A 16,196-nucleotide genomic window follows, 5' to 3' on the forward strand; every position below is an offset into this window, starting at 1 on the left:
CATAGTAGCCAGGGTGGTCTTACTGGGAGATTTCTTCCTTTGTCAAATTACAGGTATTTGCCATCAGCCTGCTTTTATGTGGTGCTGGAGATGGAACAAGCGCTCTATCTACCTGCCCTTGCAGAACAAATTTTATTCAATAACTTGCTTGTTTTTGTTGAACCTTAGTCATTCATGCCATCAACACTCGATTTGGGTCTTAGTGCTTTCTATTGTAATACTCAAAATTAAACTGTAAGCCCCACTCTCCCAAGGCCCAGGTAACTCGCCAGAATGCTGGGAGTTGTAGTTCTTGGAAAATAACAAAATGCCTCATGGGGAAAATAGGTTACTTACAGGTTTGTCTTTATAAACCCCTACAAAATATGCCTCTAGGCCACTCAGATAGAAGTTCCAGGAAGTAGTCCTGACCAAAGTCCATCTTGGTCAGTCTTTAATAAAGCTTGCTTCAGATTTGGCTCAAAATGGTAGAACTGGTGTTTGTCATGCAGATCTCAGGATTATCACTATCCAGCCCTCTGCCTAGCTTCAGCAGTCCCCAGCTTTCTATTATTCTGTTTCATATCTGTTTGAATGGTTTTTTAGTCTATTAAAATTTCCACTTTTAGTTGATATATCTTCACATATCATTAAGGCCACCCTTTAAACCATTTATTTTATTCTGAGATAGAATTTCTGTATGTAGCTTTGGCTAGCCTGGAACTCATAGAGCTTCTCCTATGTCTGCCTCTAGAGCGTTGGCATTAAAGCTATATGCCATCAATGCCTAGCTGTTATGCCATTTTAAAATGTACCATTCGGCTTATTTAGCTTGTTCAGTGTGGCATAGCTGCCTCTTTTTCCTTGTTCTAAATTTTCTTCATTATCTTGGAAAGAAAGACTGTTTTATGAAGTAGTTACATTTCATTCCAGGACCCCTGTAACCTGTAGTTGAGAGACTTTCTCTGTGTAGCACATTCTAGATTTTTCATATAGAGTCATGTGGTCTTTGTGTTTGGCTATTTTAACACATTTTCAGCATAATACATGTTATAATTTGTATATTTTTTGTTGAAACTAATTTTATTCCATGAACATTAGAAAATTTATGGCTATAAAAAAATAGAACTTTTGTGGGGTTGGGGATTTAGCTCAGTGGTATTACATGTGAGATCCTAGACTCAATCCTCAAACTTAAGAAAGTTTGTTTCTTTGTTTTTTTTATTTTAGTAAATTAAAAATGCTAAATTTATTTTGTGGTATGTGTGGGTATGTATGTTTATGAATGAATGCATTCATGCCTATGTATATGTATGTATACACATATACATGTACATATATACATATACATATGTGATATGGATATTAGAGGACCTCAAGAAGTTGGGAATGGGAGGTTGGTTCTGCCCTCCTAGCAGTGAGTCCTGTGAATCAAACTCGGGTTGTCAGGCAAGTGCCTTTAACTGCTGCGCCATCTTGCCAGCCCAAAATATGCTGTTGTAAACCCCGTATTCCCACCTCACCGCTATGATTTCTGTCTGTAGCCCTGGTTGTCCTAGAACTCTCTGTGGAATAAGGCTGGCCTTGAACTTGGAAATTCACCTGCCTCTACCTCCCCAGTACTGGAATTAAAGTTGTGAGCAACCAGTATCCCAAGACACTCATTAAGGGGCCCTTGGCACACAACTTAGCATTTGGAAGGTAGACAGTGAAGGATTCTGAGTTTGAAACTAGACTGGTTACATAATGAAACTGTCTTCAGAACAAATTTAGAGAAAACTTTAGGCCTTTAGAAAATTTGACCTAGATATCTGGAGTGAAACTTTAATTTAAACCCGAGATGTAGTTGCATTCATGAGATGTCAGAATAAGCAGATTCCATACCAGCCGTAAGTGCTTTTTATACACAATAACTCATCCACAACTCATAAGGGTAGAATGTTTCTCATCTTATACAAACTAACATACTGGACTGGAGCTAAGGGATTACTGCTTAGTAGAAGAACTGACACATTAGATGTGTATTTTGTTCCTCTATTTATTTTGGTGTTGTGTATCCAGATTTCAGTACTATCACCCTTCCTTTGTCTTCGGCTTTTACCCCTGCACAGCCTAAGTACACTGTAGCTGTCTTCAGACACACTAGAAGAGGGTGTCAGATATCACTACAGATGGTTTTGGGTCACCTTGTGGTTGCTGGGGTTTGAACTCAGGAACTCTGGAAGAATGCTCTTAACCACTGAGCCATCTCTCTAGCCTCCAAGATGATTTTTATCTGAAGAAGATCATAAGGATTTTTTTCTAGGACCCCTTAAAAATAATCTCGAGACTAACATAAACAAATGTAAGAACAATAATAGGAACAAGTGGACCAGTGGTTCCTAGCACCTAGGTCGGGAAGCTCACAGTCACGTGTAACTTTAATGCTAAGGGTCCTGGCAACTATATACTTATGTGTACACATATGAATAAAAATAAAAACTTAATTCAGCTCCTATTTTTTCTTTATCACCTCTTCCACCTTTATTATTTTGATACAAGGTCTCATGTAACATAAGATGGCATGTAAGATTTTGAAAAATGTTAATACTCAGTTGATGCTTGCCTTTTCTTCCCTAGAAGAAACACAAAATAGACATCTCAATAATGCCTTAAGCCATTATACATTGTACTCTCTTCCACTGGTGCAGATATTTACAATCCATGCTTATTAGTATTTATTTTGTAATAAACTTATTCTGTAATGTTTTGATTTTTAGTTCCTATATTTATTTGGTGGGGTTTAGACTCAGGAACACATGCTTCCTAGGTAAGCTTTCTGCTGCTGAGCTATATCTCCAACCTTGATACTTCATTTTAAAAATAGAGTGAATGGGGGCTGGGGATTTAGCTCAGTGGTAGAGCGCTTACCTAGGAAGTGCAAGGCCCTGGGTTCGGTCCCCAGCTCCGAAAAAAAGAACCAAAAAAAAAAAAAATAGAGTGAATGTTAGAAATACTGCAAGGACGAAAACTATTAAATGTTCACTGGGCCTGTAAGGTGGCTAGTGGGTGAAGGGTCCTGCTGCTTAGCCTAACAATCTGAATTTGATCCACATGATAAAAGAAGAGAAACCCATCTTGCAAATTGTCATCTGACCTCCATACACTTGGCATATACCCTCTCTCCCTGCAAATAAATAATAAAAATTTTACAGTTGGGTGGCACATGCCTTAAATCTCAGCACTCTGGAGGCAGAGGCTGGTGGATCTACCTAGCTAGTTCCAGAATGCCAGGCTACACAAATAAACATTGTCTCAAAAAAAAAAAAACAAAAAAACAAAAACCAACAAATAAACAAATATTTCAGGAACTATTTACTTAAAAATGTTTTAGATTAGGGCAAAAAGATCAGTTAAAAGTACTGGCTGCTCCTCCAGATGATCCTGGTTTAATCTTCAACATGCACATTGCAGCTCACTCTGTCTGTAACTCCAGTTCCAGGAATCTGATGCCCTCTTATGGCCTCTTCAGAATATGCTTGTAGGCACAGCTACTTACACGTTTTGAAAAAGTTAAATGTTTGCAGGTTAAAAAATTGTTTTTAGCCATAGTTGTCAAGTCATGTGATTTGTGTACTGAAATACTTCGTCTTCACTTCTAGTGACTTAGTAGGAAAACATCACCATGGCTACAGAAATTGGCTCTCCTCCACGATTTTTCCATATGCCGAGGTTCCAGCACCAGGCTCCCCGACAGTTGTTCTATAAGCGGCCTGACTTTGCACAGCAGCAGGCAATGCAGCAGCTCACCTTTGACGGGAAGCGGATGAGAAAGGCCGTGAACCGGAAAACCATAGACTACAACCCCTCTGTCATTAAGTATTTGGAGGTAAGTACAGTAAAAGTATTTCTGGTGGCCAAAGTGCTTTTTTAAAAAAATTATTTATTTTATGTATTTGAATGCTCTATCTGCACACCTGCACGCCAGAAGAGGGCATCGGATCCCATTACAGATGGTTGTGAGCCACCATGTGGTTGCTGGGAATTGAACTCAGGGCCTCTGGAAGAGCAGTCAGTGCTCTTAACCGCTGAGCCATCTCTCCAGCCCCGGCCAAAGTGCTTTAAAAAATAAACTAAATAAAGAGTAACAAGTATTACTTGTATTTCTTGAATTAGTGGGATGAATTAGCATTTCAGATGTTGACTTCATTGTCTTCTGAAAATGACTCAGTATATGTGAAATAATAAGTGACCACCAATATGGCAGTATTCTGAGGCACTTGCCCGGAGCACATGCCATGTCCTATTTCTGATTTCTCAGAAAGACATTGTAGTCTTGAGGAGGCGCTCTGTACTTGCTTGAAGATCGACACATCTTACCTGGGACAGTCACTTGGAGTGTATTGAAGTGAAAGGGTCTCAGCTCTGCTTCTCTACTTTTGAGTTTCTTATGTTAACCTGTTAAATGTTATTGTTTCATTCATTTGGTTTTGTCTGCTTTTACCTCTAAGCTTAGTACTTAAAGCCCCGTTTGCACATTGACCTAATTAGTACATTACAGGTACATAGTAACAAATGTTAGATATAAGGACACATTTAAACTAGTTTTTTTTGTTTTTGTTTTTGTTTTTGTTTTTTTTTAAAGACAGGATCTTATGTAGCACAGGCTGGCTTTGAATTTCTGAATCTTTTCCTCCATCCCCCAAGTACTGAGATTAAGACATGTGATGTTATACTAGTTGATTTGGTGTTTCTTGGCAATTTCATTTGGGAAAATAGAGTATAAAGGTAGAATTTGAAAAGAATAAAAAAGCCAAAAGCAAATACAAGAAATTGTTCTGTACTCATGGTTTTGGCAGAAATATGGTTGTCAATCTATCCTTATTCCCCACCTCAACTTACTTATTTTTAAATCTTACATCTATTATTGTTTGCCTGTATGTCTACTATGTATAGTATATCCCCTGAAACTGGAATTAACAAGCTTTGAGTAACTGGTGCTAAGGTCTTCTGGAGGAGAAATCTGTGCCTTTAAACACTGAGCTATCTCTCCAGCATGTGCCCCACCCTCCAACCCCCTAATTGTACTTATTAGGGTACGTGAGTGAGGATGTGTTAGGGATCAGAACCGGAAGATGGTAGCACACGCCTTTAATCCCAGCACTCAGGAGGCAGAGGCAGGCAGATCTTGGAGTTTTGAGGCCAGCCTGGTCTGTAGAGTGAGTTCTAGGACAGCTAGGGCTACATAGAGAAACTGTCTCAAAAAAAAAAAAAAAAAAAAAAAAAAAAGCAAAAGAAAAAAGGAACAAAGAAACAAACAAAAAAAGGAAACAGAATAGCCTGACAATGTTGGATACTCCTTTAATCCTAGTTCACAGGCAGCAAAAGTAAGTTGCTTCCAAGCTGCCATGACCTATGTAAGGAGCTGTGGGCTAGCAAGGGCTATACAGTGAGATCCTGTCTCAAAAAGAAAGAAAAGGAAAAATCTGACAGGCGCAAATCCTATTTTCTCCTTTTTAAATACACATTACAGTCGGGGGCTGGGGAGGTGATTCAGTGTTTAGGAACACAGGCTGCTCTTCTAAAGGACCAGGGTTTGGTTCTCAGTATGTACATGGTGGCCCATAACCATCTGTAATTCTAGTTTTATTGTATCTGATGCTCTTTTAATCTTTGCAGGTACCAGGCATGCATGTGTTGCTTGATACCTACATGCATATGGGTGAAAGCAAATATTTGTACACATAAATTTAAAATACACTTAGATCTCATTAATAATTAAATTTTACATGATTATCACAAGACCATATACTCATTAGTTAATTTGTTTTTAACAGAATAGGATATGGCAAAGAGATCAGAGAGATATGCGGGCAATTCAGCCGGATGCAGGTTATTATAATGATGTAAGTATAAGTTGTGTCATACTAGCTTACTAACAACCTCCTTGTTTGGTTGATGTAAATTTCAAAGAATAGGAATTCTGATTCAAGGTTGCCGCTTATATTTTTATAAATAACATTTCCAGAAGGGTAATGGAGTATGTCTGTATTTACTTTGATTTAACTTTGTCTCAACTTCAGTATTCCTTTATATTTAATGATGAATAAACTTTGGGGATAGAAAGCAATATTCAAATATTAAACAAATCAAAGTCTTTTAATAGAACGTTTAATTTTTTTTTTTTTTTCGGAGCTGGGGACCGAACCCAGGGCCTTGCGCTTGCTAGGCAAGCGCTCTACCACTGAACTAAATCCCCAATCCCTAGAACGTTTAATTTTAAGTTTGGATTTTTGTAAACATACTTTGCTATATTGTCTTTGAGAAGCAATTTAAGAAATATGGTCTTAGACACTGAAAGTAAGTTCCAGATTAATGCTAATAGATGTTTAACTTTTATCTAAATTCTCTTTTAATTAATGTAGAACACTTTTAATCTCCGAATGACTTGGGGAATTACCCTGAAGTTTTCTTTAGCTGTTGAAATAGTTATCTTGCCATGTATTGGTAAACCTTGTTTCTTTCCTGTGTGTTTACCCAATGTTCTTTTTTTTTTTTTTTAAAGCTGGTCCCACCTATAGGAATGTTGAATAATCCTATGAATGCAGTAACAACGAAATTTGTTAGGACATCAACAAACAAAGTAAAATGCCCAGTGTTTGTTGTGAGGGTAAGTATTCCATTAGATATTTATTTGAAAAATTAATACTTATATTTACAAATATATAACAAGGCTGGACAAGGTGGCATAGGCCTTTAATCTCAGAAGCAGGAGGATCTCCATGAGTTGAAGGCCAGCCTGGTCTATACAATTCTAGGACAACCATAGAGAGACCCTGACTAAAAAAAATTTTTTTTAATGAAATAAAAATTAAACATTATATTAAATGTATATCCAAGATAATAGTTGGTTTACTACTAATAAGTTTCCTTTGGACCCATTCTTTTCTTTCTTTTTTTTTTTTTTTTCTTTTCTTTTTTTTTGGAGCTGGGGTCTGAACCCAGGGCCTTGCGCTTGTTAGGCAAGTGCTCTACCACTGAGCTAAATCCCCAACCCCGGGACCCATTCTTTTATCCATTTGGTCAACTACTGTTAGGATAATGTGCTCTGAATGGTTTTTAACATGTTGTAGTTTCCATGGAATTCTGGAATCTGTAAGTTCATACTGCAGTAGGTCTCAGTATCACTCTGGAATAGAGATGCCTTTACTGCTGCTGAAAGCAGCACCCCAAGGTGAGTGAAAAGCTGTTAGGTGTTTCTAGGAAATGATGATTCAGGAGCTCAGAAAACTGATACAGCTACTCAGAAGCTCTGTGGAGGTGCCCAGTAGTTTCTTTCTTTGGAATTTGTAACCAGGAACATATTCACATTGTTCAATATTTTAGAGATTTTACCTGTTCTTTTCCATACTGACCAGATACTCGGTTTATTTTCCTGTTGATGATAGTGTAATCATTTTATTTCCTTTCCTTTCTTTGGGTAGCCTTTCGCTGTCCTGGAACTCACTCTGTAGACCAGGCTGGCCTTGAACTCAAGGATTCAGCATATACCTCTACCTTCTGGGTGCTGGGATTAAAGGCAAAAACCACCAGTGCCTGGCCACTTGTTTTTTTTTTTTGTTTGTTTGTTTTTTTAAATCTTGAAAAGTAGGGCTGGAGAGATGGTTCAATGATTAACAGCACTGACCGCTCTTCCATAGGTTCTGAATCCGATACCCAGCAACCACATGGTGGCTCAGAACCATCTGTAATGGGATCCAATGTACTCTTTGAGTGTGTGTCTGAAGACAGCTGCAGTGTACTCATATAAATACAAATAAATAAATCTTTTTTAAAAATCTTGAAAAGTAAGTAGGACCCTGGCAATGTCAACACACACCTCAAATCCCAGCATTTAGTAGTCAGAGGAAGGTGGATTTTTGAGTTTAAGGCCAGTTGGAGGCCAGCCTGGTCTACATAGTGAATTGCAGGCCAACCAGGGCAAAACCCTCTTTCCAAAAAGAAGAGCGAAAATATTTATTTTTATTTCTGTGAATGTAAATGCACTGTGGACATGCCATGTTTGTGGAGGGTATTGCTTCTGTTAATCTGGAGTTACTGGTGGTTTTAAGCTACCATGTTAACGCTAGGAATCAGATTTAGACTTTTTACAGGAACAGTAAGTGCTCTTAACTGTAGAGCAATCTCCAACTGTGAGACTTCATTTTAAATTAGGTGTATACATAATTTATACACATGTACATAATATGTACATGTGTATACATGCATGTCTCTGTGTATGCTAGTGCAGATGCCTTTGGAGGCCAGAAGAGGGTGACCAGTCCTCTGGAGCTGAAATTACAGGCTTTGAGGTGCCTTATATGGATTCTGGTAGTTGAACTCAGGACTTTTGTAAGATCAGTATATTCTCTTAACCATTGAGCCATCTCTCCAGCCCCCTTGTTTTTTTTATTTTTTGGTTTTTTTCCCTCCCAAACTTAGTTGTGATTGTATTTGTGGGTGTGAGGCTGTCCTTTATGATTTATCATGATGTGTAGGTGGATGTCAGGATTGCCTATGGAGGTGTGTCTCTTCTTTTACCTTTAGGGTTGCATTCAGGTTGCCCGGATTCTCTGGAGCTGGAGACCAACAGGTGGCTGTGATCTATCTGAGGTGTTAAGAACCAGACTGGTCTTCTGGAAGAGCAGCAAGCACTTTGAACTGCTCTGTTAGTGACCAGCCCTTTAATGTCCTTCTATAATACAGAAGACCTTTTGAAATGAAGCCTGAGTATTCTGTATCTTTATTCCCCAACCCCACCCCCTTATTACTAGGGATAGAAGCTAGGGCCTTGAATTTATTTGCTCTGAATTACATTTTTAGGGGCCCCCTCCAACTTCTTAAGAAAAAAAAAACCTATAATAAATTTCCTTCAGGTAGTGTTGATCTCACTTTGTATTATAGGCAGGTTGCCCTAGACCTCCCTCATCTTCTCTGTGTGGTGGATAAGGATTTTCCTGTAGAGATAGAGTATAAGATCTTGGGAAAAATTTGTGTATATTAGAAACACAGTCTACTGAAACTTACAAAGAAATAAAGCTTGTGAGTTCTGTATTTACACTTTAACTGATTGAAAAATTGACAGGTTTGGGATCATAGCAAACAAAGTCTGATAAGATAGTACTTTATTCAGAGCAATCAAAATTATGACTTGCTGATAAAGCAGTGAGAGTCAACCCTCACAGGTACTTGTGTCATTTTCCAAGTTACCTTAACTTGATGAATTTTCTTTATGGACACCTATTTTTGAACTATGTTTTTATTTAGGGTATTATAGTTGTTTTGACGTTTTATGTATTTATATCCTTTATGGAAAATGAGTGAAGCTGAACAAAAGGAAAAATGAATTATGCACATTCAGGCACATGTGTTTGTTGTGTGGGATCAAACTTAAGGGCCTTGTGTTTTCTAGTCCCTCTTATAATTTTTAAAAAATATTTGGTTGTAGGAAATGTTTGATATTTTTAATGTTCTCAACATGTAGTTGTTTTCTTTTGCTTGTTTTGCTTGTGGAATGGGGATATTTTTAAGACATGTTCTCATTATATTGTCCTATGTGGCTTGAACTTGCTTTGTAGACCATGTTGGCCCTGAACTCAGAAAGATCTTCCTGCTTTTGCTGCACAAGTGTTTGGGATTAAGAGCTTGCGCAACATGGCTGTCTGTCTGTCTGTCTGTCTGTCTATTTACTCACCTACTGTATTCATTCGTTCATTCATTTGGTTCTTTTTGAGACAGGGTCTGTCTCTCTCTCTCTCTCTCTCTCTCTCTCTCTAATTATATGTATACACCACCATACTAGTCTTCTCTATATATTTGGCAAATAGCAGCTCATTTTTTATTCAGTCACTTCAACTTTTCTATTTATTTATTTTGGTTTACTACTATGTAGCCTAGAACGAAGTGAAATCTTTACGCATTATGATTTAACTTGCTTTTTAAGTACATAGGTATATTCTCTCTCTCTGTATATGTATGTAAATATATATTATTTAAATTTAGCTAATGAATCAGAGCTAGTGCTTTCATTGCTCTGTATGATGCAAATTCTTTTTTGACAATATATTTACAAAGGTATTAACTATAATATTCATGTTGATTGTTTAATATTTTATGAAAATAGACTTTGGGGACTAGAGAGATACTCAGCAATTAAGAACACCTGCTGCTCTTCCAGAGAATTTGACTTCAGTTCCTAGCACCTATATCGTGCAGTTCACAACTGCCTGTAACTGCAGCTCAAGAGGATGTGATACCTTCTCACCTCCATAGGCACTGCACACTATGTTTTACACACACACACACACACACACACACACACACACACACACACACACACACAAACGCGCACACACATGTAAAAACAGGCAAATAAGCCTTTGAAATACTTCTTAAATTAGTGAGATTGCAAGACTTGTGCTTATGTGTGACCTATCTTCTTTTTTCTCCTCCAGTGGACCCCGGAAGGAAGACGGTTGGTCACTGGAGCTTCTAGTGGGGAGTTCACCTTGTGGAACGGGCTGACTTTCAACTTTGAAACCATATTGCAGGTAACAGTAACCATCAGCTGCTAGCTGATCTAAGAACTTGAGAGCACAGTCAGTTTCATTGGCAATGTAAAACTTAATAATTGGACGGTTTATCGCTCTGAGTTAGTATAGGTTCCTATTAGCTCTGTCATGTGTTCTCTTAAAGCAAAACTTAAAAAAGTTTTCTGTTTTCACAGGCTCATGATAGCCCTGTGAGGGCCATGACTTGGTCACATAATGACATGTGGATGTTGACAGCAGATCATGGAGGATATGTGAAATATTGGCAATCCAACATGAACAACGTCAAGATGTTCCAGGCACATAAGGAGGCGATTAGAGAGGCCAGGTTTATACACAATATACCATTTTCTGTAGTCCCTATTGTCATGGTTAGATTACTCTCTAAGTGTATTCTGGGTGCAGAGATGCATGGGCTCTCTCAGATTCTGGGAAACTTTCTGCACCTTATGAACACAGTATTTCTCTTTGTTTTCACACATTCACCATTTTGCTGGCACCTTTCTGAAGTAGTTTTGTCCTGGTATCAGCCTTTGCAATATGTTAGAGATGTATTGTCTGCCACATTTTGCACTGGTTTTCTCTTTTCATTTATGGCTAATAATGTGTATACGTTATTCCTTTTTATTATCTACTGTGTAAGACAAGAATATTCCAAATAAAGAATTCAGTCTTTAATTATACAACTGAATAAAATCTAAAGCCTGCAGAAATCACCTTCAGAATCCACACAAAATTCAAGGAAAAAAGGCTTAAGTGAAGACCTGGTTGGCTTGGTTCTGCCACGACTTCAAAAAGAAAGTATAGGACTAAAAACCTCACAGATAACTCTCTGGACGTGGCAAACATTAACGGATTAATGAATGGGTTCTTCATGCTTTGCAGCTGTAAGCAGACCTTTGTCAAAGAAGACTCTAGGACTTTTCTTCTGATTCACTGTTGATAACATGACTTATGCAAATGTATGAGTGGAGTTAAAACCTTTCCAGTGAGTTGTATGCTTTTCCGTAACAGTGAGAAACGTGTAGTAAACCTGGGGGGAAGAGTCTCACAAACAAGCCTGAAGGATCGCTGCCGCCTCAGAATAAAGCTAAGCAGCGTTCTTCTAAGGTTGTGCCATCTGCGTGTGGGAAGAGGTTCACTTTAGATACACTTTTGGCAGTCACTTGTTCCTACTTTCAGAATCCACAGAACTTGCTGCATATACATGTTTCTGCATTCTAGACTTGGCCTCAGGGTCGTGCTCATAATTTTTTTTTTCAATGTTAGTCATTCAAAAAAGTTCAAGGGAGTTCATACAGTTCATTGAGAATCTTGATCTTTTTTCACAGCCAGGAAGAAAGCTGGCTCCCTCTGGTGTAGTAGAGTCATTGACTTTAAGCAGGAGTCTGTATATATTTTAAAAGTTTTCACCAAAGGTGCAACATTCATGGGATTGCTTTACACCTGGAAGAAGGCACGAGGTTGTCACAAACGTTTGGAATAAATGAGAACATTGTATATAAAGATGTTGAGCACTCAGTCTTTACTGGCCTGCTTTAAAGTGTTTCAACCTATTGTTTTTAAAGTTTAAGTGTCTGAGGCAGAAACTGATGCTCTTGTTTTGAGCAGTATTCCTGTGTGGCTTAAATGACTATATGAAGGAATATTGTTAAGAATAGAAAACATTGTTTACTGTTAAGGCACCTCCCCATGTTTTGTTGATATAGGAAATATACCAAAAGGAGCACAGGTAACATTAAGACTAGTAATGTACTGAGTAGGTGTCTGAATATTGATGGAAAATGAAAAAAAAAAATTGAAGCCTGTGGATGGGATGCATATGTTAGCTGACTACATTCTCTTTAAAGGCCTCTTCACTGGATACTTCCTTCTCCTGTTTATAATGCAGCACAGTGTTTTTATTTTTCCCTGTCTGAGAAGCATGGATGATCTGTTAAATGCTGACTTCTTTCCCCTGCTGTGTGTCTTCACGTAACAGTTTCTCACCCACGGATAATAAATTTGCTACATGCTCTGATGACGGCACTGTTAGAATCTGGGATTTTCTTCGTTGCCATGAGGAAAGAATTCTCCGAGGTATGTGTGCTAACAGTACTGATTGAAATATTTAAATAGGGAAGGCATTTGTGGTTAAATCATCACACTACACAATATTGGCTTGCATCTCCATTAAAGTATTTTTTACATTCACCATCTCTGTCAAGAAAGCACAGCTCTGATCTAGCTGCACTCATTTCGTAAGTTTTCACTAATACTATCATTGAATTCTTTGAGCTGTAAATTAAATATAAGCTCTTTGTCTTCCTCATCTCTTATCTTCCTTTAAGGAACACTCTTTCCTAACCTTGACATTTCAAATAGACAGTTCACATAGTCATGGCGGCCTTTGTACAGGTAACAAATCAACAGACAAAATAGAGGCACTGATGGCTATACTGCTTAATATTTATTCACCCCCTTTTGAGAATGGTTCTCATTGTGGGGCTTAAGCTGGCCTGGAACTTGCTATATAGCCTTTGCTGGCCTAGAAGTTATGGTCCTTGTCTCAGATTTCCAATTCTGAGAATATAGTTGTCCTTCATTGCAACTGGCTTCTTACTTGGACTTGGTAGATAATTGTACTTGTGTAATGGAGTGTCAGCACCCTTTATATGACTTGAGTCTAGGTGAATTTAGATTAAAATGCATAATGTTAAAAAGGCCATACAGACAGAAGCATATTAATATCATCTACTAATTAAATAAGTATTTTTTTCTCTTCATGAGAACTGCCCATTTTAAGCTTTATATGGGTTTTTCAAATATACAAAAAATATGCTGGGTGCCCATGTACTTATAGGATTTACGTTCTTACATATGCCTTGTAAAGACATTTTTACCACTTTATGGCACCTCTGATTATATGAGGCCAGTGTTAAATTAATGAGCAACATAAACAGTTTTGAGAGCAAGTTCCACATAATCTGATACTTTAGATTTCAGCCATCATTTTCTATTAATCATTTTTCTAAGTTCTGTGAAACTAAGAGTATTTCTTTGTACTTGGTGGTTGGAGGTCAGATTCTAGTCATCTCCAGGAGAATTTAAAATTGTTCAACAGAAATTAGAAGGAAGGATCATAGAGAACATTGGATCCCTAAGTCAGATTGGGACAGGATGGATGTTCCATCTTCTAAAATGTAAGCTGTCCTGTATTGAGGGCAATAGTCCTCATAGTCAGCCCATCTGGCCAGCAAGCAGGCATACTTTCTCCTATGGTATGTGTCAGGCACTCACTCTCGGAGGTTAAATATTTGGAAAGTCAAGAAAACAGTAGTTGAGGGGAGGTGATGATCACATAGCTTGAGACTTTATCATATACTTAACCCTTTCTCCATCGTCCATAAAAACCAGACTTTTACTCTGATTTTTAGTGATAAAGTATTTGTTACCTCATGATTCCCCTTTCCAATACCAGGATTAATTTTTAGAACATTTCCCCCGTGTTAGTAATCTGCTTCTCTAGAGCTTGTTCTTCCATTTGGGACGTGGAACAAACAAACAACAAACCAAACACATGCCTAGAATCTCAGCGCTTAATGTGGAGGACAGCCTGGGCTACACGAAACACTCAGAACCAACCCAAAGCCTCTAACCTGTTCTGTCTGACAGCAAATTAAATATTGAAAAATAACAATCGTTTTTTTCCTCCAAGTGTTTCAGGTTTATGCACACAGTATTTTTCTGCAGAAACCACAATAGCAAACCTTTCAGTGCAAAATTTTCAGTTGCTCTTTTTAGTGTCACTTCTGAGATTGCCTTTATGTAAAAAGTTACACAGAGAAACATAGTTAATCTTTAAAATGGACATACAATAATTGGGAGGTTTGCTGTGCAAAGGGTTTGGGTGATTGATTCATAAGGCTATGAAACTGAGTATAGCACAGAATTGGGAACATCTTAAAATGTCCCTCATTACTGGAGTTTAGACACATTTGTTCTTTTTCTCTGGTAAAAAGGTGCTTAAGCAACTTGCTTAGGCAACATTTTCACAAACTTATCATCTTAAAAGTAGAGAGCAGTTAATACTTGTTAGAAAATAGTTGGCATAGAGGAGGGAAGAGAGTCCAGATGAAAATATGTCATCAGTAAGAACACGAAGATAAAGTCTAATGAGAAGCATTTTACTGACTTATTAAAAAAAGGAAAAAACTACTCCAGAAGGTCACCGTACCTGAGTTCTTGTTTTACCTTCTTGGTTTTCCCAGTAATGGCTGGCACACTGACGAGGAACGGTGTAAGCACTTCATTTCACCTTCTCAGCAGCCTTTTGGGATAAGAACTGATGCTCATTGCAAAGTTACAGAGTCCTGCCAAGCTCATGCTTGTATAAGCACACACAGTAGAAGTAAGGCTGGGGTCCAAGGCAGGCTGTGCGTCTTGAGCTTATTTTATTGCTGTAGCCCCAGGCACATGCTGGGCAAGCACCATCCACCAAGCTGCATCCCTAACCTTTTAGATCGTGAAATGTCATGGGCTGTGGTGCTAGAGTTCTAAAGCAAAGATTTGATAGGGGAGAAGTGACAATGTGATCAGAGGGAACTCCGATTTGTTTTAATATTTGTTCTTAAAACTGTGTATATAGGTTACAGTTTCCTTTTTATGTACCACATCCTGAACCACTAAAACATTAAATCACAGTGAACTGTTGAAAATGCCAGTGAGTTATAAGGTAGTTGCTCGGTTACATAAATGTACAGAAAGGAAGCTGCAATAGGTTCAAGAGGTTAGTATGTGCTGGCTTAGTATGCACCGAGTCCCTGGTTTATTCCCCAGTATCCCATAAGTTAGGTAGTACCTGCTCTGGAGAGGCAGAGGTAGAAGAGTCACAACTTCAGGCTCATTCTTTGCTAAGAAGCTTTTGAGACCAGCAAGGGGAGGGAATGGGCTGGCTACCTGCAACTCTGTATCTAAAAGTAAATCAAAACCAAACCTTTTTTTAGTAAATGTCATTTTGCTTTGCTTTTAGACAGGGTCTTACTATATAGTCCAGTCTGATCTTGAGTTCACTGTGTACCTCATGGTGTTCTTCCTACCTCACCCTCTTAGGTGCTGGTTCTCTCTTTACTGACACTTAAGGAGGGAAAGTGAGCCTACCCATTCACTCAGCTTAGGAAAAGAGCAGCATTCCTACTTCTGATGAGTTTTCATGTATAGTTATTGATTGCTTTCAGCTGTGATTTTTACTAAAATAAAGCCGCCACAACAAAGGTTTTTTTTTTTTTAAGTTTGATAGCAGGTTTTTCTTTTTCTTTTCTTTCTTTTTTTTTTTTTTTTTCCCTTTCTTTCTGGAGCTGGGGACCGAACCCAGGGCCTTGCGCTTGCTAAGCAAGCACTCTACCACTGAGCCAAATCCCCAACCCCTGATAGCAGGTTTTTAAATTGTGTAAAATACGTGTTTACAGTCTGAGTGTTTAGGGGAAAATGTGATCTTCATTTTGAATAATTTACTTGTTATGTAGCTAAAACATTTTTCATAGCATTCTACAAAATTATCTCACTATTTGACAAAAAACCCCACAAAACCCCACAAACACTGTTATCTTTATAATATAGTCTGTATCAGTGTCTTGGTGACTTTGCTATTGCTGTGAGAAGAAAACTTGA

General features: G+C 38.1%; 1 protein-coding gene across 8 annotated transcripts in view; it reads left to right on the forward strand.

The window, feature by feature from the left end:
- Positions 1–16,196, forward strand: part of Wdr33 (WD repeat domain 33) — a 106,278-nt gene that overhangs the window by 23,215 nt on the left and 66,867 nt on the right. For all 8 annotated transcript variants that reach the window (XM_063277379.1, XM_063277380.1, XM_063277381.1 and 5 more), the window contains exons 2-7: positions 3,621–3,847; positions 5,796–5,864; positions 6,524–6,628; positions 10,452–10,547; positions 10,724–10,875; positions 12,529–12,626. In XM_063277379.1, the coding sequence (XP_063133449.1) occupies positions 3,644–3,847; positions 5,796–5,864; positions 6,524–6,628; positions 10,452–10,547; positions 10,724–10,875; positions 12,529–12,626 (724 nt within the window). In that variant the 5' untranslated portion in view covers positions 3,621–3,643. The remainder of the gene's footprint in view (positions 1–3,620; positions 3,848–5,795; positions 5,865–6,523; positions 6,629–10,451; positions 10,548–10,723; positions 10,876–12,528; positions 12,627–16,196) is intronic.

Source organism: Rattus norvegicus, chromosome 18 (genome assembly GCF_036323735.1).
Source record: "Rattus norvegicus strain BN/NHsdMcwi chromosome 18, GRCr8, whole genome shotgun sequence".
In the NCBI taxonomy this organism is placed as follows: Eukaryota; Metazoa; Chordata; class Mammalia; order Rodentia; family Muridae; genus Rattus; species Rattus norvegicus.